This window comes from Schistocerca piceifrons, chromosome 5, assembly GCF_021461385.2.
Source record: "Schistocerca piceifrons isolate TAMUIC-IGC-003096 chromosome 5, iqSchPice1.1, whole genome shotgun sequence".
Lineage (NCBI taxonomy): Eukaryota > Metazoa > Arthropoda > Insecta > Orthoptera > Acrididae > Schistocerca > Schistocerca piceifrons.
The window spans coordinates 280,349,727-280,374,400 of record NC_060142.1 but is presented as its reverse complement, the minus strand read 5'-3'; the positions used below and the strand labels follow the sequence as shown (position 1 = coordinate 280,374,400).

The following is a 24,674-nucleotide window of genomic DNA, read 5'->3' as shown; positions in this document are numbered from 1 at the left end:
AACTTCAGTGGGATCTGCACTTGGCAGTACATCCACAACACTGAAGTTAATTCTCCTTTCTCATACTAATCTTCCTGCACGGTTCTTCCTTGTTTGAAAGTCTGTCTCAACATTTCTGCATTGTCTACTTGTCACTTTTTTGCATCTATATTTTTATTTTGAGGGTGAGTCAATAATAAGTTGCAAAATAGGGTAGGGGAATTGGCACCATGAGTACCAACCTGATACGGCATTGGAAGTTTCTCCTGCTGTGTTCCCCCACTACACACTGTTGTGGATCTGTTGGTCAACTGCCACCCACACAGAAGTGTTTATTAAGTTAGAGTGCTTGTTTTTGTAAATTGTGTTGTGTCTGTTAGGTGATTTTTTTTTTTCCTTGTGTGTCCTGGAAACATTTCCATTTTAGGAACATTTTATTATTAGGGAATGAGGAAAAGCCACAAGAGAGGCCGGATATGGTGAGTAGGGAGTCTGAAATCATTGTCATGTTGTTTATGACTAATACTTCCTGACACTTCACAGTGGTATCTGAAGGAAAGAACTCAAGGTGGTCTTCCCTCAACATGTTGAAAAAAGAAACCAACATTATTCCAATTATTATTCCAATAACTTAGGGGAATATAGCTGGGTGACATTGTCGACAAGTGCCAATATTTTGACAGGATCACATCCTGCCATTTTCAAGGCAAGTGGCTGTGTGTGCTGTTGTCAAAATATCGGTGGTTGTCGATGACGTCACCCGGCTGCATTCCCCTAAGTTATTTGAACATTGTATATGCTGGGAGAAACTTGGGTCTCAGAAACCAACATTGTTGTCTTGTTAATTGTCACTTCTTGTTCATGCCTATGATAACAGTGTTTCATGGCATGTAAAGATTTTTGACAAAAACTTGATGATGTTAGCACATTGTTCTCTCGTGTCTAGTACTGGTAAACCACCAATCACGTGAAACAGTGTTTATTAAAATGAGCACTCGAAGATCATTGCCGCACGGATAGCAGTTGGACTAATGAATCAAAGCTGAGAGCAGTAAAGATCACAGGGGGAAGAAATTTCACTATTCTGACAACTTTTGATTCCTCCTCACATTTTTTAAATTTGTATTGTGTTTATAGAAAGGCGTTCTCATTAAACATTACCTACCTCCCTCTAATTTCCTAAACTTCATGTGATAGGAGTTCATCAGGTCAGCGTGTTACAAATGAAAACACCATTTCTTAAAAAACAAGTAACATATTTTGCAACATATTTCCCTTTTAGCAATATACGTTATCATTCTGTTAACCCTGCCAAAAAGCTGGAATTGCCCGTCTAATAGATACGTACCTGTCGTGACCATATTCTCCTCATTTGAGAATAATTTTTTTTAATCCTTGAGACTGTATTTCTTTTGTGAGCACAAACAAATAGCAAAGAACCAGTTCAGGTAAATACAGGGGTGGGTGATGGATTGGTGGTAGAAATTCATAATGCAATTTATGTAGCTTTGTGGCGACAACACTAGATGAATGTACTCTCGTGTTGTTGGGGTGAAACAGCACTTTCTTCAGAATGAGATTTTCACTCTGCAGCAGAGTGTGCGCTGAAATGAAACTTCCTGACAGATTAAAACTATATGCCGGACCGAGACTCGAACTCGGGATCTTTGCCTTCTGCAGGCAAGTGCGCTACCATCAGAGCTACCCGAGCACGATTCGCGACCCATCTTCACAGCTCCAATTCTGCCAGTACCTCGTCTCATACCTTCCAGACGTCACGGAGGCTCTTCTGTGAACCTTGCAAAACTAGCACTCCTGGAAGAAAGGATACTGCGGAGACATGGCTTAGCTACAGCCTGGGAGTGTTTTCACAATGAGATTTTCACTCCGCATTGGAGTGTGCACTGATGTGGAACTTCTTGACAGATTGAAACTGTGTGCCTTTTGCAGGCAAGTGCTCTACCAAGGTCAAGAGTTCGAATCTTGGTCCAGCATACAGTTTTAATCTGTCAGGAAGTTTCAGCACATTCTTCTTTATCAAATAGGGCCCTTTTCCTTTCAGTTTCCTATTGAAGTGGTCCAATACCATGGTGTAGTGTTGTTCGTGACCATTTTCTTCTTTTTTCTAAGAAGTCTGAGGCACCACACCACAGCGACAACTTGAGACAAAAAGTTCTTCAGATTACATTTTAAATTGCTCCAAACTTAGCTTTGAAATGAAAAGGTACACCCACGTGTTATCTACTTCTACAGTCTTACCACTCACTGAGACTACAATTTTATCGTTGCTAACTCATCCTGTACAATATTAATTGCCATTCCCTTCGACATGTCGATGGCCTCTGTCGCTTTGCACACTTTCATTCAATGATCAGTGAGAATCGCTTCATGAACTTTTCTAGGGATTACCTCAGTAATCTCATCTGCTGGAGTTCTTGGAGAATCCCAGTCAAAAATGGATGTTTGAATTTGTTTGAAATGTTTGAACCAGTGTCATCTAGCTGCTGTTGTAAATGGGGATGAGTGAACCAAACAGCATCCACTTTCACATTTATCATGTCACTTGTTGCCTCATAAAAAAGTGTGACTGAATGGTACTGAAATTTTTCCACGTCAGCAAAAATTAAGTAGCACAATGTATTAAATTACTGTCAGGTCTAAACTAACTTATTAGTCCATCTCAGTACTGTTACTTTGTTGTCCAACAGATAATGGTACACAGTGGAAAACAACAGCCGTGTCTTCAAACACAAGTTCTAATTGGACTGATCTTCTCTTGTCTATTAACAGTAGTTTCAAAGATCATGGATGTGAAAATAATATTCTAGCACCTAATATGTGAAATCCAACAGCCAAACCCTATCGACTAAAGATTCATCGGATAGAAGATTGCTTTCAGTTTTCGATTAATGCTCTGGTTTTAGCAGTTTATTAAGATTCAAACAGCAGCTTTACTTCACCAGTGAAGTGAATGTGCAAAATTTGATGTTATGTGGTGTTCGTAGGGAACTTATAGCAGTTGGCTGGAGATAAATTAAACATCACAACATTTAACATATTTATTAAAGAGGGAAGTAGCAGAGCGCATTGACATATCTCCCTATCTCTTAGTCATAAAGGGATATGTGTTTGAGTAAGCTAGATTTTCCTTAGAAGTGTTAGTTTTAGTTTGTAATGGATGTATTGGGTAGAACATTCCTTAACAATAATTAATGACCGTTCTGTATGGGAAATACATTCTGATCAGATCTCATGTTTTTTGTTTAGCATCTCGAATTTCTGAAGTGAAGTGGGACTGTAAAACAAGTTCTTAAATGAAGAACACAACATTGTATCAAACACATGAATAAATAAACAATTTTCAATACAAGATACAAATCTCCTGCAGTGCTTGTTAATGAGCTCATTTGGTTTGGCATAGAGTACATGCTTGTGCAAACCTTTTACTTCATTGTCCCATGCTCAGTTGCCCAAGAATGTGATTGAAGTTGACAGCACTATAGATGCTGACTGTTGAATATTTTCTGTATTGTAGTCACCATATCTTATATTCACCAGCAATCTGTACACAGATTCTCTTGATAAAATTTACCTTAGTCTTTTGTGGATGACTCTTACATACCAAAAATTCATAGTCATTGTACAGGTCTGTTGTTGTTGTTCTGTTGCCGTCGTCATATATTTTTGTCACCTTTGAGAAATTATTCACCGGAATGTGTCTTCCCAAGTGCAGACAAATTGATGATATTGCATAGGATTTCCTGCTGTAGTAATGGATACTATGTTACTCGGGCTGCAGCCAAATCCTGAAATCGCATTGACATGATATTTCAGTGTTCCGACTGGTTGCTACCTTAAGATGTAAAGGTGATCTGCTGAGATACCAGATCCACCACGTTTATAGACACTATATAAACCCCACAGTGCATGCATCAGGAGGAGTCAGTGTTGCCCCTTAGCAAAGTGCACAAGCAGTACTAAAGGAGGTGAATATTCATTGTGTGTGGCAGTTAGGTGCAGCACTGACAGCTTCTGGTGCATGTGCCGCGGTCTTTCTGTGGCCTAGATTACCGCAATGGCTCTGGCCTCCCAGCTGTTCAGCTTCACATTTGAAGTTGTCAGGAACAATGAAATATTATGTTCATTTGATTGCAGTATCTGGCTGCTAAACTGAGGAACATACCTTTCAGAGCAAATAGCAAATATAGGCACCTGATATACAGGGTGATTCTGTGATGTTAAAATCTTTCAGGGATGGTGAAGAAGGGTAAATGTATAAATTTGAGGAAAGGGATCCTAGTCTGGAAATGGCCATGCCAAAGGCATAGACAAAAATCTATGTAAGTTCCTCCTAAGCATCATGCAGTGCTCAAACTAAGGGCCCCAACTCCTGAACTGTGATGATGACATACAGAACCCCCGCTGAATACTTCTCCGTACCCTCCGATAATTTCTCCTGTTGACGGACTAAAAACAGTGCATGTAACTTGATGTTTAAGAGACCAAAAACCTTTAAGTCTGTGGTAAAGAAATAAAAACACTTGTTCAAAATGCCATCCCCTCAGTGTCAATTCAGGCATGGCAGTGTAGTGCGAAGTTCTGTTGTACCTGTTCTAATATCCCCATTGCCCTTTGAACAATCTCACAAACAGCAAGAATTCTTGCTAGTAGATCCTCTTCAGTATTGACAGGCATCTCGTACACAGGCTTTCCACATGGTCTCACAGGAATAAATAAAGTGGAGTGAGGTCAGATGTCATGAATCTTCAGGTCAGTGTCGGTAGGGATCCATCATTTTAGAACCACGTCTGTTGGTGAGTAATGTGGGAAATGTTCCAGAAACACTGGTACCGGTACATGCATTCCAGTGTCAGAGGTATCAGAAAGATTTCACTTTTAACTTTTGACTCTATCGTTTCTGGACCAGGGTCCCTTATCTCAAATTGATACATTTACCCTTCTCCATCATCATTGTAACGTCATCACAGAATCACCCCGTATATGCAAATCATAGTAGCAAAATTTGGTCATGGTTAAGGCATTGCACACACAGTCAGTCATCCATGCAGCTTGCATGTTATTGCATTCTTGTCAGCATAATAAATATTTCTCGGTGGAAGGGAACTGTAATGGTAGGTCCCCTTTTAATTAGTTGACAAAGCTACAGGAATAGTGGTTCACACAACTTGAGAAGCACCCTACTCGTTTGATAGGAAAATTAGAGAGCAGGTTTCCAGACAAAAGCCAGGGCCAAGGCCAAGTACGGCAGTCGGCAGAAAGCTCTCTACTCAAAGTTGTGCTTGATGACACATGTGCTCTGTAGGAGCTGCAACATCACCACCAGCACCGTCACCACACGGCAGGGTGCCGCGGCACGCCGACCCCCCCGCCTGGACCTCCAGAGTCATCGCTGCCCCCTCCACCAGCTACGCCCCCCGATCCTGGCCCTTGCAGCTCCGTCTTCAGGCTGCAGTTCCTGGGCTCCGTCGAGGTGCTCGAGGAAAGTGGGAGGAGACGCCGGCGACGCCTCAAGAAGCACATGGTTGAGGAGGCCGTAACACGTATTAAGGTGTCCATATGACCACTCCATCCCATGTCACACTGTACTGGCAGGAATTCCTAATGATAGCATTTTTTAAGCTATCAATTTCTGTATTTGAGATCTTCGAAACGCTCTGACTTGCACCTCAGGAGGTTTTGTTGTGAATTACGTGTTGCACAGTTATTGATCCACAATAGTGAATACATGAAGTCCCAACATGTGAGCTTCCATTCACTGAATACGTTTTTGGCCTATGAATCAGTCATTCTAATAACATTTCTGCCACACAAATTTCAAAGCTGTCATTCTTTGTGATATTGAACCTTACAACCTATCCATACATACCATAATATCACTAATCTGTAGAAGGCTTCCAGTAATTCAACAGAAGCAGTGAGATTCACTGCCTCTGATCTTCCAGATGTTTCTTGTCTTGCAACAGTAAACCCCTATTAAATTATTTTTATTCTGAAAATTGTATTCCAAAACTTGAGTTGCTTTCATCAGCTAGTGTATACTCCCATAATTGACATAAGTGGTTTGTGAAATTATATTGAAGATAATTAATTACACAAATTAACATAATGGTACACTTGAAGCTCTATCTTGCTATAATACCTTCTCTAACTAATAATTACATATGGAAATTTGTTAAGATTCTGATAGTTCTGCTTTAATATATTGCATGAAATTTTAAATAAAATAATGGAATTTTTAAGAAGACATTTTAGTTACCATTGACAAAAAAAAATGTTTATTTTCACTATTGCAAAAAAAGGTATTACTTGTCTGTGAAACCCAACCATGAGAAGTTAATGAAAAGGATTAAATGTTCATTTGTCTTTTCTTGTATACTTAAACTAGATTCAAGGAAATTAGTCCTTAACAAAGAACATTCTACTGCTTTTGCTGGAAAATGAACTGTTCCATTGCACTGATTCACTGTAGTGCCTTCAATTTAACAGATTCAGATAAATTGTCTGAACACTTCGTGTTGCAGCTACTGAGAAAAATGGTGATTGAGAGTTCAGAAAAGAAATCTGTTTCCTAAGCTGTTTATTTATTTATTTTTAATTGCATCAGAAGACTGAAAGGCTGCAGTATAAACACTATTAAAACTGTGCTTCATCTATTTATGTTGTACTGTGGGTGATACTTCTGCTGTATTCACTCGAGACATTGACTAACATAAAATGTTTCCCCAATTTCTTCTGAACATTTAGCTAACATGTGACCCATTAGAAATAAATTTAAATGTTTGCAGTGTTTAGAGAAAGTTCAATCCATAAATATCCTCAATGTAATGTTTTCTGTAGCCTAAATTTCTTGAAGTGTCATTGAATTCAGAGGTAATTTTGAATTCGGGTAGTACAAGATATTGCTCAATAGTCCACTAACAAATCTGCTCATAAAACTGAACCTTAATTGTACTCTAAGGTAACTCATTTTAATCAGTCAAAACCTTTGTACTACTGCTCTTTTGTTCCTCATGACCATTTGCTGTAATTTATTTCCTGTATGGCACCAGCCACAGTGTTGTTTTGTTTGGTAATATGTAAGTGTTGTGCTTTACCCAGACTTATGTTCTTTTTTTCTCTCATTTTGCTGCCTGTGGCCCTGTAGGCATTGGTAAGTTTTAGTGTAATTTTTTTTTCTTATAGAAATCCCATGTAGTAATAAATATAATATTGAATCTATGAATGTGAAATTTAGTCTCGTAAGTTTCTCCGCAATAGAAAGGAAGATCACCAGCTTCTGCCCTGTTGTATGGAATTTTTTTTTTCTCTCCCGTCCCCACCCCGCTGCTTGTTACGAGACTGTTAGAATATGGAACATAATTCCTGTGGCAATTTTCGCTTAGTTTTTGTATTGTCACTTTGTATTGTCTTTTAAACATACTATTTGCTCCATAATGCTACCTAATAAACCGCAAAAAATTAGTAATGTATGTTTATTTTGTGCCCTATTAACATAGTCCCACAATATGGACTGTTAGTCATGTAGTACTATAAATTTTTTTTGAACATACTCTCAAACATTTTACTACTAGGTAAATGCCATTAAAACAGTCTACAAAAAAATCAAAATAATTAAAATTGCAAAGAACTGAAATGAACTCTCAGGTTTTAATATAATGATGTGTGGTAAGTATAAGTAGCATGTGAAAATTAGCAGCATGGTAATTATGTGATGATAGCTGGTTACTTATTTTCGATGCATTGTACTGTCGATGTATAACATTTGTTTAAAAGTTTTAAAGTAATTGTCATTTCTAACACTAATCCATTTCTGTTTTATCTTAAGGTGGACACACTGTGAGTAAGTTATTTGTTTAGGCACTGCTTAATGACAGTACAATCTTGCAACAAAGTTTTAAATCTTTTAAGGAGCTGTAGGCAAATCCAGCATCACACAACTACAGTATTTTTTGATAGTACTCCTGTTACACTTATTATGATTAATAAATGTGGGTGCAAACTTCTGAATTTATGCATTATTTTTAGAAAGCTGCAACCAAGTTCAATAGTGGCCTCGGGCTGTATAATTAACAAATGATGTTTTCATAGTTATTTTTTAAAATGTGATGACTTACATTTGTATTCACTTAAGTATGTGTATTACAACATTAATGTTAATAATAATGCTCATGACTTTAATGTACTTTAATATTGTATAATTCTCATGAATAGTTATATGCTTTATCCTCATTTACATCTTCCTCAATGTATACACTGGAGGACAAGCCATAGAAAACAGTAGAAATAGGATGTAGAGGGCAGCTTGTGAACCCCACAACAAATCTACATTAACATGGTTTGTTTGTAAGGGCAATTCAGCAGCGACTGTGGATACGTATGGATATGTCTGCTTCATAGGATTGGTGACTCCTCAATTTCTCCTTGTTACTGCCAATACTGGAAATTGCTGAGAAGAAAGTGAGGAGGAGAAAAAACATTTTCAATTTCTCCCTGTTACTGCCAATACTGGACATTGCTGAGAAGAAAATGAGGAGAGAAACCTTTGTTATTCTGAGTTCCACTCCCCAGTGAAACTTCAGTTTAGTTCAGACCTTATTGAAAAGTTAAAACTCAAATCATAAGAAAAACTTATAGGTGGCACAAAAAAAAGTGACATACGCTTCATCCACCAGGACAGTTGGGGGCAGTATTTTATGGAATCCATAAAAATATCTTCAGCATAAATTGGGTGTAGGGGGGAAATAGCCACGACTAAGAAGGTATAAAAGTTATAAAACAAAACAGTCCTCTTTCCTAGGAAATCGCGCAGTCTCCTGAAAATGCTTAGCAATGAAAAAGCAGAGGGTTGTGAAGTATGAATTGTTGAATGTCCACTTTTCATCAAATATGGCCCCTTCCAACTTTCAGATATGCCCACAGTTAAAGAAACTTACGGCAGAAGAAACTTACTGCAGAAAGTTTTAAGATGTGAAGGCGGTCTTTCTCCAGAGGTGGAATGAACCTTGGGGTAAATGTTAAACGAAGTCCATTTTTGACCTGGAGAACTATCTTCATGAAGCCAAAAAATTTTGTGTGCACCCACATAACAGTAAGAACGTAGTAATGATTTCAAATATTTTAGGTCGCATATAATACAAATAGTACTTATAGGTACTGATGCTCATACTGTCGTAGGCGGTCACAATAGTCAACTTCAGAGCATTTTGCAGCTGTAAGCACTTGGTTTAAAAGGGAGTTAACTTTGTTGACCGATCACAAGTTCTGTTGTATTCAAATGAATTTCTTCTGATATTTGAGAAGTTGTACAGTATTGTGCATCGATAAGCACTTAGTTTAAAGGTAGTCCTCCCTTGGCCATTCATTCTGGCAGATGTTATTTATCTATTCCTCCTGCGTTACTTGATCTTACATCCTCCAAAGCACTCTCAATTTCTGGTTCTAGTACTGGATCCCTATCTCTTTTGAATCGACTCCGGTTTCTTTTTCTACATCAGACAAATCTTCTGCCTCATAGAGGCCTTCAATATACCGTTTCCATGTATCTACTCTGTCTTCTGCATTTAACAGGGGAATTCCCATTGCACTCTTAATGTTACCACCCTTACGTTTAATTTCACCGAAGATTATTTTGACTTTCCTGTATGCTGAGTCAGTCTTTCTGACAATGATTTCTTCTTTGATTTCTTCACATTTTTCATGCCGCCATTTTGTTGTAGCAGCCTGCTCTTTCTGTTTATTTCAATCATTCGTGACTTGTGTTTCTTTATTCCTGAATTTCCTCAAACATTTTTGTACTTCCTTCTTTCATCAATCAACTGAAGTATATCTTCTGTTACCCATGGTTTTTTTCACAGTTACCTTCTTCGTACATATGTTTTTCTTTCCAGCATCTGTGATTGCCTTTTTTAAAGGTGTCCATTTCTCTGCAACTGCACTGCCTGCTGAGCTATTGCTGTATCTATAGCTTTAGAGAACTTAAAGCATATCTCATCATTCCTTAGTACTTCAATATCTCACTTCTTCCTGAATAATCTCTTAAATTTTAGCCTGTTCCTCTCCACTACTACATTGTGATCTGTATCTGTATCTGCTCCTGGATACACCTTACAATCCTGTATCCGATTTCGGAATCTCTGCCCAACCATGATGTAATCTAACTGAAATCTTCCCATATCTCCCAGCACTTTCCAAGTATTCCTTCTCCTCTTGTGAAATTTGAACAGAGTATTCACTGTTACAGCTGAAATTTATTGCAGAACTCAGTCTTTCTCCCCTCTCATTTCTTTTTCCAAGCCCAAATTCTCCTGTAAATCTTTCTTCTACATATTCCCCTAAAACTGCATTCCAGTCCCCCATGATTATTAGATTTTCATCTCCCTTTGCATACTGTATTAATCTTTCAATATCCTCTTATAATTTCTCTCTCTCTTCATCTTCAGCTCACAACATCAGCATTTATACCTGAACTATCATTGTCAATTTTGGTTTGCTGTTGATTCTGATGAGAAGAACCCTACCACTGAACTGTTCACGGCAACTCTTTCTCTGCCCCAAGTTCCTAGTAATAACGAATCCTATTCTCGTTACACCATTTTCTGCTGCTGTTGATATTACCCTATACTCATCGGACCAGAAATCCTTGTCTCCTTTCAGTTTCACTTCACTGACACCTACTATTTCGAGACTGAGCCTTTGTAGTATCCTTTTCAAATTTTCAAACTTCACTACCATGCTTAAGCTTCCAACACCCTGACCTGTAGATCATTATCCTTTTGTTGGTCATTCAATCTTTTTCCCATTGTCACCTCCCCTTTGGCAGTCCCCTCCTGGAGATCCAAATGGGGGTCTATTCCAGAATCTTTTTACCAGTGGAGAGATTGTCATGACTGTTTGGCAGTTACAGGCCACATGGCCTGTGGATACATGTTAGATGTCCTTAATGCATTGATTCCCATTGACTTCTGCATCCTTATGCTGTTGATCATTGCTGATTCTTCTGCCTTTAGGGGCAATTCCCAAAAAAAAATTAATTTCTTTCTAACACACAGATTGTACCAAAAGATAGATGAACATAACACCTTTTGGTCATTATATATATTATGCTGTCAGACCAAGACACTGCTGTATTAGATTGTGTTGTTTATTAAAATATGCCTATTTCGGCCTGCTTGTCATCTTCATGTTATCTCCAGAAAGTATATAATTTGGTACAATATTTCAAATTTTGAAGTAGATAATTTAGCATATTGTAGAATTATTGTTTGCTGCATACAACAGGTGGTCTTGAAATGTATATGAAATCGACGACTGAGAGAGAGTTGCTGTCACATTACTGTATAAGTAGTAATAATCATATAGCATTGCTGGCTCACTTATCAGTAGAGCTGTCAAGTAACATCATTATGAAATATGAGGGTGGTTTGAATAGTTCTCGGAATCATCCCGAGAGGTCAGTGCTAGCGCAACGAGTTGTTCACATGATATTCATTGAACTGTTGCCTGTAAACTTGTTGCCGCGTCAGTGTTCTTGGAAGAGAGCTATGGTGGTGGCGTGGCTCTGTTGTTGTTCCCATGTAGTGATTCGTGAAGATGCAAAAAATAGAGATTCGAGTAGTGATTATTAAGTACTTCGTAAAGAAAAGTATGAAAGCACAGGACATTCATGCCGATTTGCAGAATACACAGGGGGACTCTGCTCCTTCATATTCAGCTGTTGCCAAGAGGACAAATGAATTTAAATTTGGTTGGGAGAGCTTAGATGATCTGTGCAGTGGTCAGTGAAGATGTATCACTACTCCATAAATTATAGCAGAAATGCACAAAATGGTCATGGAGGATTGCCAATTGAAAGTGCGTGAAATTGCTCACGTTTGCCAGATGTCATCTGAAAGGGTATATCACATTTTAACTGAATAAATAGAAATGAAAAAATTATCTGCAAGATGGGTGCCGCGACTCTTTATGTGATGTGATGCGCACGTGTGCCGTCACCATGGTAAAATTACACGAACTAAGGTATGAATTGTTGCTACACCCACCTTATTCACCTGATGTGGCTCCGTCAGACTTCCAGCTCTTGCTGAAACTGAAAGTTTTTCTTGGTGGGTGAAGATTTACTTCAAACAAAGAATTGATAGCTGGAGTTGACAACTATTTTGCAGGCCTGGAGGAAACTTGTTTTTGAGATGGGATCAAGGCACAGGAACATCATTGGACCAAGTGCATTAAACTACAAGGAGATTACTTTGAAAAATAAAAAAAGTACTTTTTTTTTCTCTATTCTGTTCTGAGAACTCTTCAAACCACCCTCGTAAACTTTCGTAATTTGACAACTTCACAAATAACTGCTCCAGCAAAAGTTTACAGCTACTATAGCCTCACCAGCATCAAAGGAACAAACTTAGTAGTGTGAGAATACCTGAGACGTCGATGTCATATGGATTTCAAGAGCACCCTATGTACATAGGAAACAATAATTCTATAATACATTAAATTATTTACTTCAATGATTGAAATGTTGTACCAAACTATATACTTTCCACAGATAACTCGAAGATGGATGAGACACCAAAATAGGCCTTTTGTAATAAACAATACAGTAGAACACAGCAGTATCTTGATCTCGTAGCACAATACATAATGTCCTTATATGACCTAAGCAATGCAATGGGCCAGATGAGTACAAAAAAGTTTGACCACTTGTGTTGAATTTGTGAATTGGAACAAAGTTACCGAGAAAGGTGGTGCAATGGTTAGCACACTGGACTCCCGTACGGAAGGCCGATGGTTCAAATACCCATCTGGCTATTATGATTTTGGTTTTCCATGATTTTCCTAAACCACTTAAGGCAAATGTCAGGACGGCTCCCTTGAAAGGCCACAGTCGGTTTCCTTCCCCATATTTCTGCAATCAGAGTTTGTGCTCCATCTCTGATGATCTTCCTACCTTTCTTTGAACAAAGTTATCACATTTTCACCTTAAAGTATGAAAAGCTCTAAAATTTGGGAATAGCAATAAGATGTCCATAAAAGATTCATATTTCAGTTAATTTAGATTAATTACGGATTATTCAGTAGAAATATGACACAACCAGCTTTGATAATTTCTCATATTCAAAAAATTTCTGAAACACCCAAAATACAGGAGCTGACAATGGTCCGAATTTTGTAGAATAAGCTAAAACTCAATTTCATGAAATTATAGTTAGTTGATAGGTCTGGTGTCAGTATATCAGATTAGGATTAGAGTTACCCACTTCACATTACAACAACAATGGAAATTCCTAGAGAGAATAACACATAAAATACACAAAAGGCAACCACTTAGTATTTACACTAGCGTTCGAGCTGTTGTTCTTTTTCTAGCAAAAATACGCGCATTCTCTGTCGCACACCCAGACACTCACATCCATGGTTATGGATGAGAATGTTTGGTTGTCTTGTGTGGTTGTGTGTAAGAATGTGAATGTGTGTGTCCTTTTACTAGAGAAAGAGCAAGAGCTCAAAAGCTAGTTGAATACTGTATTGTGTTGAGTGTTTCTATTCGCCGTACATTGGCCCACATTGTATTAACCAACACAAGCTAGAATGTTTTAGTTCTTTTATGCCTATAGTTTTTAGTTTTATTATGAGTGCTGTCGCTTCTGATTGTGTTGGTATAAAGTGGCATGTGTGTTTTAATAGGCTCCTGAGGGGGAGACTCAGCCCAGCACTGAAGTGGACTTGTTCATCTCAACTGAGAAGATAATGGTGCTAAACACTGATCTCAAGGTACAATACATTATTTTATATAACAGTACCTTACAACTAAATAACATTGAAATCCAGGGACAAGGCTTTTGCAAATTCGCATACTATGTAGCAGAAGCTGTTTATCACACATTTCGCTCGTGTGTGTGTGTGTGTGTGTGTGTGTGTGTGTGTGTGTGTGTGTGTGGTGAAAGTGGGTGGGGGCAGTACATGTTTACTAATGCTCTGAAGATCTACTTACATTCTCAGTCGTGTTTGCTGTCTGAGTTATCGGCCGTCTTGGCAAACAACTTGAAAGCTGCCGACCATGTTTTACTTTTCCTCCATTTCTCTGTGGCGCATTTTATGGACCTTTCTCAGAGTTCCTGTTTTTAGCTGTCTTTCTGTCTGTCAATTGAGTTTAATGCGTAGTCCTTTTTAACTCCTCTCTCTCTCTCTCTCTCTCTCTCTCTCTCTCTCTCTCTCTATGTTCTACAGTTCTCACATGAGTGCGTATGATGTGTATGACCATAGATGCTTTTGCACCCTGAAAACAAAAACAAAACAATTGTTTCCTAAGTGTCTGAATGTTGCTAAGTTCCTCTTGTTTTTTTGCATGTAGTGGATTGTTTGGAAATACACATACAGATACATTTTAAACTGTGTAATTTGGCTGCTTACAGTATTTAATATTTGTCATCATTTTTAGTGTGTGGAGTTGTCATCCATGAATAACAGTGGAAATTGGTGTGTAAAGGTTGTTGTGTTGTTGTTGTGGTCTTCAGTCCTGAGACTGGTTAGATGCAGCTCTCCATGCTACTCTATCCTGTGCAAGCTTTTTCATCTCATGTGTAAAGGTAGATCACTTAAATATAAATAAAGATGATTGTGCTTGAATTTGAACAAAAGATGTGTTTTTGTCACAAGAAATTATTTCTCGTTTCCCTTTGTTATATAAACACCCCTTGCGTTGTGTCCATTTGCTAAATCTATATTAAAGTTCTGTGAAACAGTACACCAGATTCCATATCTTTTCAATCCACAGTTGGAAGTTATCCACACTGTGAAATTCATCAAAACATTTTTGAATAATAATTTACCCTTTGAGCAAATCTTACACTATCCAACAAAATGATGGTCATATGTAATTTTCTAAGATATTAAAACTGTGCACCATACCAGAACATAAATTACTGGTCCCTGTGTTTTGCAGATGAGGTTCATGCAGTATTATGGAGGCACACCTCACTGTTTTCAATTTGCTGGTATCTTTTCTCCTACTTTCCAAACTTGACAGAAGCTCCTTGTTTTCTCATACAATTTTTATCTGTCAAAAAGATTCAGTTTACCCGTTTCCTTCTAAATGCCTAGAAAGCATCCTGCTTCCTTCTAAGTGCCTAGACAGTATCCTGCTTCAATTGACCGGTTAATTCCTCTAGTTAAAAGGTACTATAGTGTGTTAGAAACTCTTTTTGTTATTGTAGGCTGGCCGCTGTGGCCGAGCGGTTCTAGGCGCTTCAGTCCGGAACTGTGTGCGCTGCTGCTACGGTCGCAGGTTCGAATCCTGCCTCAGGCATGGATGTATGTGATGTTCTTAGGTTAGTTAGGTTTATGTAGTTCTAAGTCTAGGGGACTGATGACCTCAGATGTTAAGTCCCATAGTGCTTAGAGCCAGTTTTGTTATTGTAATGGGTAATGCAGTACATGCTTGTGTTAAAGAATTTTAAGATTTTTCTATTATTTCTACATGTGGCAGCATAGTTTTATTCAGGCTAAGAAAAGAACTAATTATTCTAACTAGGAACACAAGTAAACACACAGCCATGAAAGAGAGAAAATTCATTGGGTCACAGCATGACATAATCAGGAATACAATGAAAGTAGTTTACATGTCTTGAACACATTTAACAGTTGAGGGCCTGGAAGCCCACGCAGGCTTGTCTAAAGATGCAATCCACGTCTAGATAGCTATTGTAGTGCTGTGAGCACATGGCAAACCTGATGATGGTAGTCAGTAACTGAGCTGCCTCTGGCAGCTACCTCGAGATTCATCGTTCGAATGTTGGTACACACTGCACTTGCCATAATGGCCCAATATTCATGCGCTTTGGGTGGTAGGTAGTAACCAGCAAATTACTACACTAATACTTCTGGAAGCCATGATCATTTGTGTACTCTTGTATGTGTGTGCCGGTAGTGCTAAAAAATTCCGTATCCAGAGAAGATAAGTACTGGTCAACAATTCTGGCTCATAATTTTATAGTCTTTTAAGGTGAATTTTGCTTATGATAAACAGCTTAGATTTCTGGCTGCACAGCAACATACACAGTATAATAGTAAAATTAGGACTTTACTTATGTTTGTTCATTATGTGGATGTCTGTTTATAGCTCCACAATATTTCTGTATGTATGTTACTAACTGCAGTAATCCACTTCAGTTCGCTTTAATTGTTTTTAAACTTATATATTAAAGTGATAATAATTAATTTCTTTAAACTTTGACAGTACTTACTCTTCACTGAACGATCTTTTAATGTATGTTTTCAAATGCTTCACTATTTTCGTATTTAATAACAAACATAATGTTTGTGTTAAATGAGTCATACTGACGTTTCAGCAGCTGCAACTAATTGTCATAATTACTTGTTTATTTCATATCGTGATAAAGTATTGTGTTGATTAATATAAGATTGTTACTAAATGTTTTAATGACATAAAACTGTAGAAATGCATTAAATATTTCATAATCCAACCTATATTGCATTCATCTGTGTTATGCAGCAGTATTGATCTTGCTGTAATGCCAAATAATTTTCATTTCTACAAAAAAATTCGTTTTAGACTTAATACCTATTCCTGCCCTGAAAGAGCTATTTGTGGCAATTCTTCACACACTTGTGCAATTCTTTACACACTTGTGCAATTCTTCACACACTTGTGCAATTCTTCACACACTTGTGCAATTCTTCACACACTTGTGCAATTCTTCACACACTTGTGCAATTCTTCACACACTTGTGCAATTCTTCACACACTTGTGCAATTCTTCACACACTTATACTGATGTCAGTATGACCGTCACAGGACACAATATGAAGGTTGACCTAGTAGATAGTGTCGGAAGTTCCATGCGGCTTTTCGCGAATGATGCTGTAGTGTGCAGAGAAGTTGCAGCATTAGAAAATTGTAGCGAAATGCAGGAAGATCTGCAGTGGATTGGCACTTGGTGCCGGGAGTGGCAACTGACCCTTAACAAAGACAAATGAAATGTATTGCGAATACATAGAAAGAAGGATCCTTTATTGTATGATTATATGGTAGCGGAACAAACACTGGTAGCAGTTACTTCTGTAAAATATCTGGGAGTATGCGTGCGGAAGGATTTAAAGTGGAATGATCATACAAAATTAATTGTTGGTAAGGCGGGTACCAGGTTGAGATTCATTGGGAGAGTCCTTAGAAAATGTAGTCTATCAACAAAGGAGGTGGCTTACAAAACACTCGTTCGACCTATACTTGAGTATTGCTCATCAGTGTGGGATCCGTACCAGATCGGGTTGACGGAGGAGATAGAGAAGATCCAAAGAAGAGCGGCGCGTTTCGTCACAGGGTTATTTGGTAACCGTGATGGCGTTACGGAGATGTTTAATAAACTCAAGTGGCAGACTCTGCAAGAGAGGCACTCTGCATCGCAGTGTAGCTTGCTCGCCAGGTTTCGAGAGGGTGCGTTTTTGGATGAGGTATCAAATATATTGCTTCTCCCTACTTAAACCTCCAGAGGAGATCACGAATGTAAAATTAGAGAGATTCGAGCGCGCACGGAGGCTTTCCGGCAGTTGTTCTTCCCGCGAACCATACGTGGATGGAACAGGAAAGGGAGGTAATGACAGTGGTACGTAAAGTGTTCTCCGCCACACACCGTTGGGTGGCTTGCTGAATATAAATGTAGATGTAGATGCAGATGTAGAGTTGGAAGGGGCGGAAGTGGGATGTTGAGCATTGCTGCAACAATATTTATATATTCAGTTTCTCATCCTTCTCTTTCTCTATTTTATAATAAAAATGTATTAGCTGAGTTAGTTGTGTGTTACGTGTCAAATTAGTTTCAGAAGTGTGTAATGTGCTGTGGTAATCAGATTATTGATAGAGTTTCTTCTAAATTTAGGGTTGTATGATGTTAATGTATATTACAGTTTATGTATGTTTGTTTCCTGGACTTCACACCATCCTGTGTACAAATTTATCCTACTATGCTACAAAGTATTTTGTACCTCTGTGTGCCCTTACTTTCTCATTCTCTTGTTGCTTATAATACTTGAAAAATTATGTTACAGGAAATCATGATGGACCATGCACTGCGCACCATATCTTATATAGCAGATATTGGTGATTTGGTGGTGCTAATGGCAAGACGACGCTTCGTGCCACATGAAGTGGATGAACCACCGAAGATAAACCGAACTCCCAAAATGATTTGTCATGTCTTTGAGAGTGAAGAGGTTTGTACATTTTCTGCAAAGTGAAGTTCCCTGACTGATTAAAAAAATTAAATGGAGAGCATTGTGTACAAGTAACTGTAAAACTGATGATGATTCATCGTAATAACAAAGTGCAAATCACACTAATGAGACTTGGTGGGAATAATTAGAAATGGAGTGACTGCTTAAAAACTGATTTTCTTGAATGCACTCTGTAAACCACTGAAGCTGTGATTTGTGAGCAACATTACAAGTGTATTGGATTATGACATAGAGGCTCTCTTATTTTACATAGTGCTAGGTGAAAAACCGAAGAAAGTGTAAACTGAGAATAGAAACTATAGTCCTAAAGAATAGAGTTCTTCTCAGAACACATTGTACATAACAGTAAACAAGAATGACAGGAAATGTTTTAGTATTATTAAATATCGTAATGCAAGCATTAAAATCACAGTACGCTGCATGCAAAAATCATTTAGTATAAATATTGATGTCAGAATTGTTATTACAGATTTATTATTTTCATTAGGCCCAGTTTATTGCACAGTCAATTGGACAAGCTTTTCAAGTGGCATATATGGAGTTTCTTAAGGCAAATGGCATAGAAGATCATAGCTTTGTGAAAGAAATGGATTACCAGGAGGTGCTCAATTCTCAGGAGATATTTGGTGATGAGCTACAGATGTTTGCCAAGAAAGAGATGCAAAAAGAGGTAAAAGAAAAATAATTGTTGTGGTTATGGTATAAAATGTAGACAGTACTACAGTTTTTATTTGTGTGTGTGTGTGTGTGTGTGTGTGTGTGTGTGTGTGTGAATTTTTGAAGAATTAATACTTTTTATTCACACTGCAGAATTGCCCTTTAAATCAATGTATGTGAATCAGCACTTGGCTAAGAAAAACTACACAAAGTACAACCTCATACAGAGAAGGAACTAAGACACAAAAATTCCAAAGAAAATGGAAACACATGTCATTAAGAACAGCTGTCAGTTAAGACTAAAAGCAATCCATAGTAATGCCACTAGTCTTTGCATTAGAACAAAATTTTGTAAGCTGATAACTAGTAAAATGCACCATAAGAATGGTAATGAAAATTCTTTCTTTCTTTATTATGCCATCTTGAGGGGGCTTCATTTAAGCTTTATATTTGGTTTGACAATTTGACTTCTTTCCCAAAATCTCTTCATGATTCACTTACATTATTTTGTTCTGTTGTTGTGATCATTTCTTACCAGTATAATTTTTAGCTTTTTAGTGTTCCAATAGCTAGACAATTTATTGAGACTTTCTTTGTGATGTTCATATCTTGTAAATTTGCTCTAGTTACCCCTAAGCAGTTGATACGACCTCTTTTGAATTAATAATATTAGTGAATCTGTTGGTATCTATCCTATAAATATAGTCATAGAATTTCAGTTATCACTTGCACAATATGTTTGCGAACTTATCTGTTAGCATGAAGAAATCAGATGTTGTAATGTTGCAGTATTACTCTGCGTATTAAGAGGTATGTCCACGAAGTAAGTTCCATTTGCTTATTTAAAACAAACATGTACAGATACAGAAAAAATATTTATTGTACAAAAAATCCAAAATTTTGTAGGCACTTGTCATAGCGTGGCACAAGTTTTTGTGTGCCTTCTTCATAGAAGGTTGCCGCCTGTGTATTCAACCATGTGGTAACATGTTCTAACAGCTCATCATCATTGTTGAAGTGTTGACCAGCAAGAACAGATTTTAGGTGTAAGAAGAGATGAAAGGGCGCGAAGCGAGGTCTGGGCTGAACGGAGGCTGATCAAATGCGTCCCAGTGAAATTCCTGTAAGAGTTGTTTGGTCACATTCACTGTGTGAGGTCAGGTATTATTGACAGTAAACCTCGGCGCTTGTTCTGTATTGTGCGGCACACTTTCTTGATGGTTTCGCAGTAACCATGTCCATTGATTGTTTGGCCTCGTGGTAAGAAATCAATCAGTAAAATGCCTTTTCTGTCCCAAAAACCACTGCACATGACTTTTCAAGGTGTCAAGATTTGCTTAGGCTTAACCTTCATTGGGGATGAAGTGTGTGTCCATTTCATTGATTGCCATTTTGTTTCAGGGGTGTCGTATGTTACCCAAGTTTTATCCCCCGTGACTATCCGAGAAAGAAAACAATTGCCTTCTTCATTGTGGTGTGTCAAAAACTGAAGTGCACTGCCCATCCGTTGTTTTTTGTGTTGCTCAGTAAGAATTTTGGGTACCCAACATGAGCAAAGTTTTCGAAATTTCAGTTTTTCAGTAACAATTTCATGAATTAGTGATTGTGAGATTTGTGGAACTGCCATAGCAAGGGCACTAAGTTTAAACTTATGATTGTGCTTAATCCTCTCTTCATTTGTGTGAACTAGTTCATCAGTAACCACAGATAATCGTCCACTTCCTTCTTCATTGTGCACTTGATCACATCCTTCATTGAACAGTCTGACCCATCTTCTAACCATTTAATCACTCGTAGCATTTCGTCCGTAAACCTCGCAGATTTGCCAGTGAATTTCCTTTGGTTTAATTTTCTTTGAATATAGAAAACAAATCACAGATCTGATTTCACATGCTGTGGGATTTTCAATTATGGCTGATATTATAAAGAAGCACTACAAACCACACATCGGCAACAGCGATCTGAAAGTGGTGTACATGTCTTCTCCTTGAGTCAGAGTAACTGCGGCGCATCCTCAGAACTGCAATCGTAGTGCTGCCGTGGATAGACATAGAAACAGAACTTACTTTGTGGATGACCCTCGTATTATTATTATTATTATTATTGTTATTATTATTGTTGTTGTTGTTGTTGTTGTTCTTGTTGTTACTTTTTCCTATAGTTGTTCCAAGTGATTCTGGGTACTGTTTAAAGTTTGATAGGTCTTTCTAAGTTTCCACTGTTTTCATCCCGTATATGAAAAATTGTCCCATACTCCATCTTGAGTAGAAATTTCCTGCTGCTTTCGTGCAAATTTTCCTTGTAATGGGTTTGCTTGTGACATATCCATAGCCCTGTATTATTTGCTACTAATATTTTTGTTTCTGTGGCAGATTTAGTTTTGTTCTTTAATTTTTGCCATGCCTGAAATATGATCAATGAAAAACTAAGCATTTTATATTATTTTGTGGCCAGAATTGCCATTGTTAATGCCTTTCAAATCTTTTCCCATTCTCTTACAATTTCAAATTGTTGACAAATACTTATGTGAAAATGCATTCTTGATACCATTGTAATCAACAAATCAGCATGTTTATATTCAATGTAGCTTAAAAGTTAAAATTTCATATCATAATTGTTTACTAGTGTACTGATAGGGTTGAGTCACCATGTACGTGGTGGGAATAATGCTACGTAAGGAATGTCTGGAGGTGGAAAGTACAGTCTAGTTTCATGATAGGATCAAAGGTGTTGTGTCATTCTGGATAACAACTTATAATTAGTTGTGAATTTTTAATCTGCATGTGAAAATATTACAGATGAATTTCCATGTGATCAGACCTGTAATTATTATTTGCTTGGCCCCCAATTAAGCACTCTCACTTTCACCACCTGTTGTGTAGAGTCAGTCCAGCAGTGATCCGACATGTCTATAATTTAGTTACAGCTTAGGCAGCTGCAGATAAGCAGTGTCAGGAACATGTTGAACCAGCAAAGGATTTGATGAGATGAACATCAGCATCTGAGTCATATATTTGTAAAGTAAGAATCTGCTTCGGTAGTAATGAGAACTTATTTATTAAATAATGGAAAATCGATTGTAAAGAGAATTTATTTATTAAACAATGAAAAATCTGGGATGGACTAATGACAATCATTACGTTGGAAAGTTGAGCTTGCTTACTCCCATTTGTAAGCAAGCTACGAACAGCCAGCAAACCAAGTCATTGCGTTCAGCAAGGGGCTCAGCCTCCTTGCTGGCCTCGATGACTTGTTCGGCAGGCTGCTTGTAGCTCCCTTAGACTTGCAAGCATGTAAGCTGAACTTTACATTTTGACTGGCCTAACTGCCATATATATAGGATTGATAATGCTCTGAAACTGGTTGTGCAGTTAATAAATTTTCATTACAATTGAAGCATATGTTGCTTTACAAATAATGGAGTAGTAGCATATGGTCACCTCTTGACAGTCGGAAAGCCACATCATGTCATTGCGAACATTGTTCCTCCAAACTCTTGGCAAGATCCCAGGCTGTTGGTTTTATTACAGGCTGTAGAATATTTTTGCCTCAGATCATCACATCACAAACTGTATATTTTGTAGTGTTTTAGCAGTGTCTACTCATGAGAAACACTCTTCTTATGAAAAATACCAACATTAACTGTGGAGTGCTTGGAGCAATTTCAGTCAGTAACAAATCACTGAATAGGAGAGGTGTTGAACCACGAATGGGCACTTAAACAAGACTTAAAACTTTGCTTGTTTTTGTACGAATTCGGTTTCAAGCCAGATGTAATGCATGCGCACATGGCTACAGCAGGGAGAGTTGGGGGGAGGGTGGCTGACAGCTACGTAGAATATGGGGGAAAGAGAAAGCAGGTGCACGAGCTAAGAACATGACATGAACACCAGCACCTGGCGAATTCGTGAAGCACACAACAGTGGTATAGAGGAGTGGATTGGGAGGGGTTGACTGAATGGAGGAAGGGGAGATGGGGCAAGAGGGTGTGGGTTCTGGGTGAGTGAACTTAGGCTCTTGGGATAGTGTGGAGGTGGGTGTGGGGTAGGAGGCTAGAAGAGGTTGAAGCCAGGAGAGTTATGGGAAGGATGTGTAAGAGGTGCAACTAGCATTTACGTAGTTCACAGGAGCTGCTGGTATTAGGGGAGGGTAAGAGGCAGGGGCGAAGGATCTAGATTGAATGGGTTGTGAAGCAGCCGTTGAAATCGAACATTTCGTTTTTGGCAGCATTTTCCACTACTGGATGGTCAGCTCTGTTCTTGTCTACAGTTTGGCAGTGGCCATTCATTCGGATATGTATGTGGTACACCACAATCACTGCAAATGTGACGTCCTAGTGCTGTGTATTTACCCAGCACACTGTGAACATACGGTGTGTGTGTGTGTGTGTGTGTGTGTGTGTGTGTGTTGCATTTTTAATCGTAAATTATTTACAAACTCTCTACGTATATGATTTAGTATGTGAAAACATTTTATGTTGGAGCAAGACCGTCTAAGCACTCTTACAGATAATGTGAGGGAGTGAAGGTGGGGGCATTTATCAAAAGCAAATGATATTACTGTCCCTTCCAAAGTTTTGGGGTTGCTAGTCTAATTGCTGTCAGTCCTGACTAACTCAGAGTTTCTCGTAGTGACATGCTTTAATGAAATCTTCTTGGTTTTCAAGCAGTGTCATTCAAATAAAACACTTGAGCTCTCAATGACTTTCTCTGCCATCTTTGTCAAGAATAAAAACTGCTGACTGCTTGGGCTGGCGCAATTTCCAGTTTATATTGGCGCAATTTCAGCATTTTGCATCTATCAGATTGGACAGAAGCTACACATGAGCAGGAGTAGTTCGGCAGCTGTGGACCACTGCAGGACCGAGTGACATCAGGTGGCACTGGGAATCGGCACAACATTTGGAATTGTTGCTCCCACCAACTTACAAGCATCAAGCATCCGTCTTTGCTTTCTTTTGATGCCCAAAGCCCTCCCTAACACCCCACTATGTATGTACCCCCTGTCTCTGTTTACAACCCTATACGCAAGGTAGTGGTTCCAAACACAGTAGTTCACAGAGCTTAGATTATTTTGGTTAGTGGCAACCTAGTCTGAACTGCAGCATTTGAGATGGATATTCACAGGGAATGATTATAGCAAGGGAGACATTTTAAATGCTTTCAAGTGTCACTTATGAAGGAAACTGTGTAAGTTGGCTGGTTTTTTGCCATACTGTGAGGGAATGAGCAGCAAGTTAGGATGTGTGCTACAGAGACATGGACTGAGACTAGTGTTCCAGCCTGCCCTCTAAATACAAAATATGCTGCGCCCCGTTAAAGACGACATAGTATTTGTGTGCCCAGTGTGTATGGTGTCCTTTGCAAATGCAGCAGCATCTACATAGGTCAAACTATTTGTACAGTTATGGAGTGTTGTACTGAGTAAAAAAAGGCAACTTGAGTAGTCGTCAATAGCTAAGCATGGCCTGAAAAATGGACACAAAATACTAGAGTCTTGGTTCATGCATCTGAGATTAAAATAAGCAGCAGCAATTTTAACAGAGTGGGGAAGTGGGCATTGAATATTGAAAGAAAGCAAAGATGGATGCTCAACACTTATAGGGAGGCAAATTTGCCACTGGCCCCTTGTGCCTGTCAGTCCAATGGCAGCCTGTAGCTGCTGGGAACTGACCAACTTGCCTTCCGTGCATAGGTCATTTCGACCCTCTCTGAGTGGTGCAGTTGCTACAATTGTGACAGTGTGAACGAAAATCAGTGTCGGCCTGG

At 38.4% G+C, this 24,674-nt stretch overlaps 1 protein-coding gene across 9 annotated transcripts in view; it reads left to right on the top strand.

Annotated features, from left to right (window-relative positions):
- The window catches only part of LOC124798714, a 495,837-nt gene that overhangs the window by 431,002 nt on the left and 40,161 nt on the right, over positions 1–24,674 (top strand). For 5 of the 9 annotated variants that reach the window (XM_047262235.1, XM_047262236.1, XM_047262232.1 and 2 more), the window contains 5 exons: positions 5,303–5,548; positions 7,145–7,150; positions 13,684–13,770; positions 18,064–18,228; positions 18,737–18,919. In XM_047262235.1, coding sequence (XP_047118191.1) covers positions 5,303–5,548; positions 7,145–7,150; positions 13,684–13,770; positions 18,064–18,228; positions 18,737–18,919 — 687 coding nt within the window. The remainder of the gene's footprint in view (positions 1–5,302; positions 5,549–7,144; positions 7,151–13,683; positions 13,771–18,063; positions 18,229–18,736; positions 18,920–24,674) is intronic. The other 4 variants (XM_047262240.1, XM_047262239.1, XM_047262234.1 and 1 more) reach the window with 3 other exon arrangements.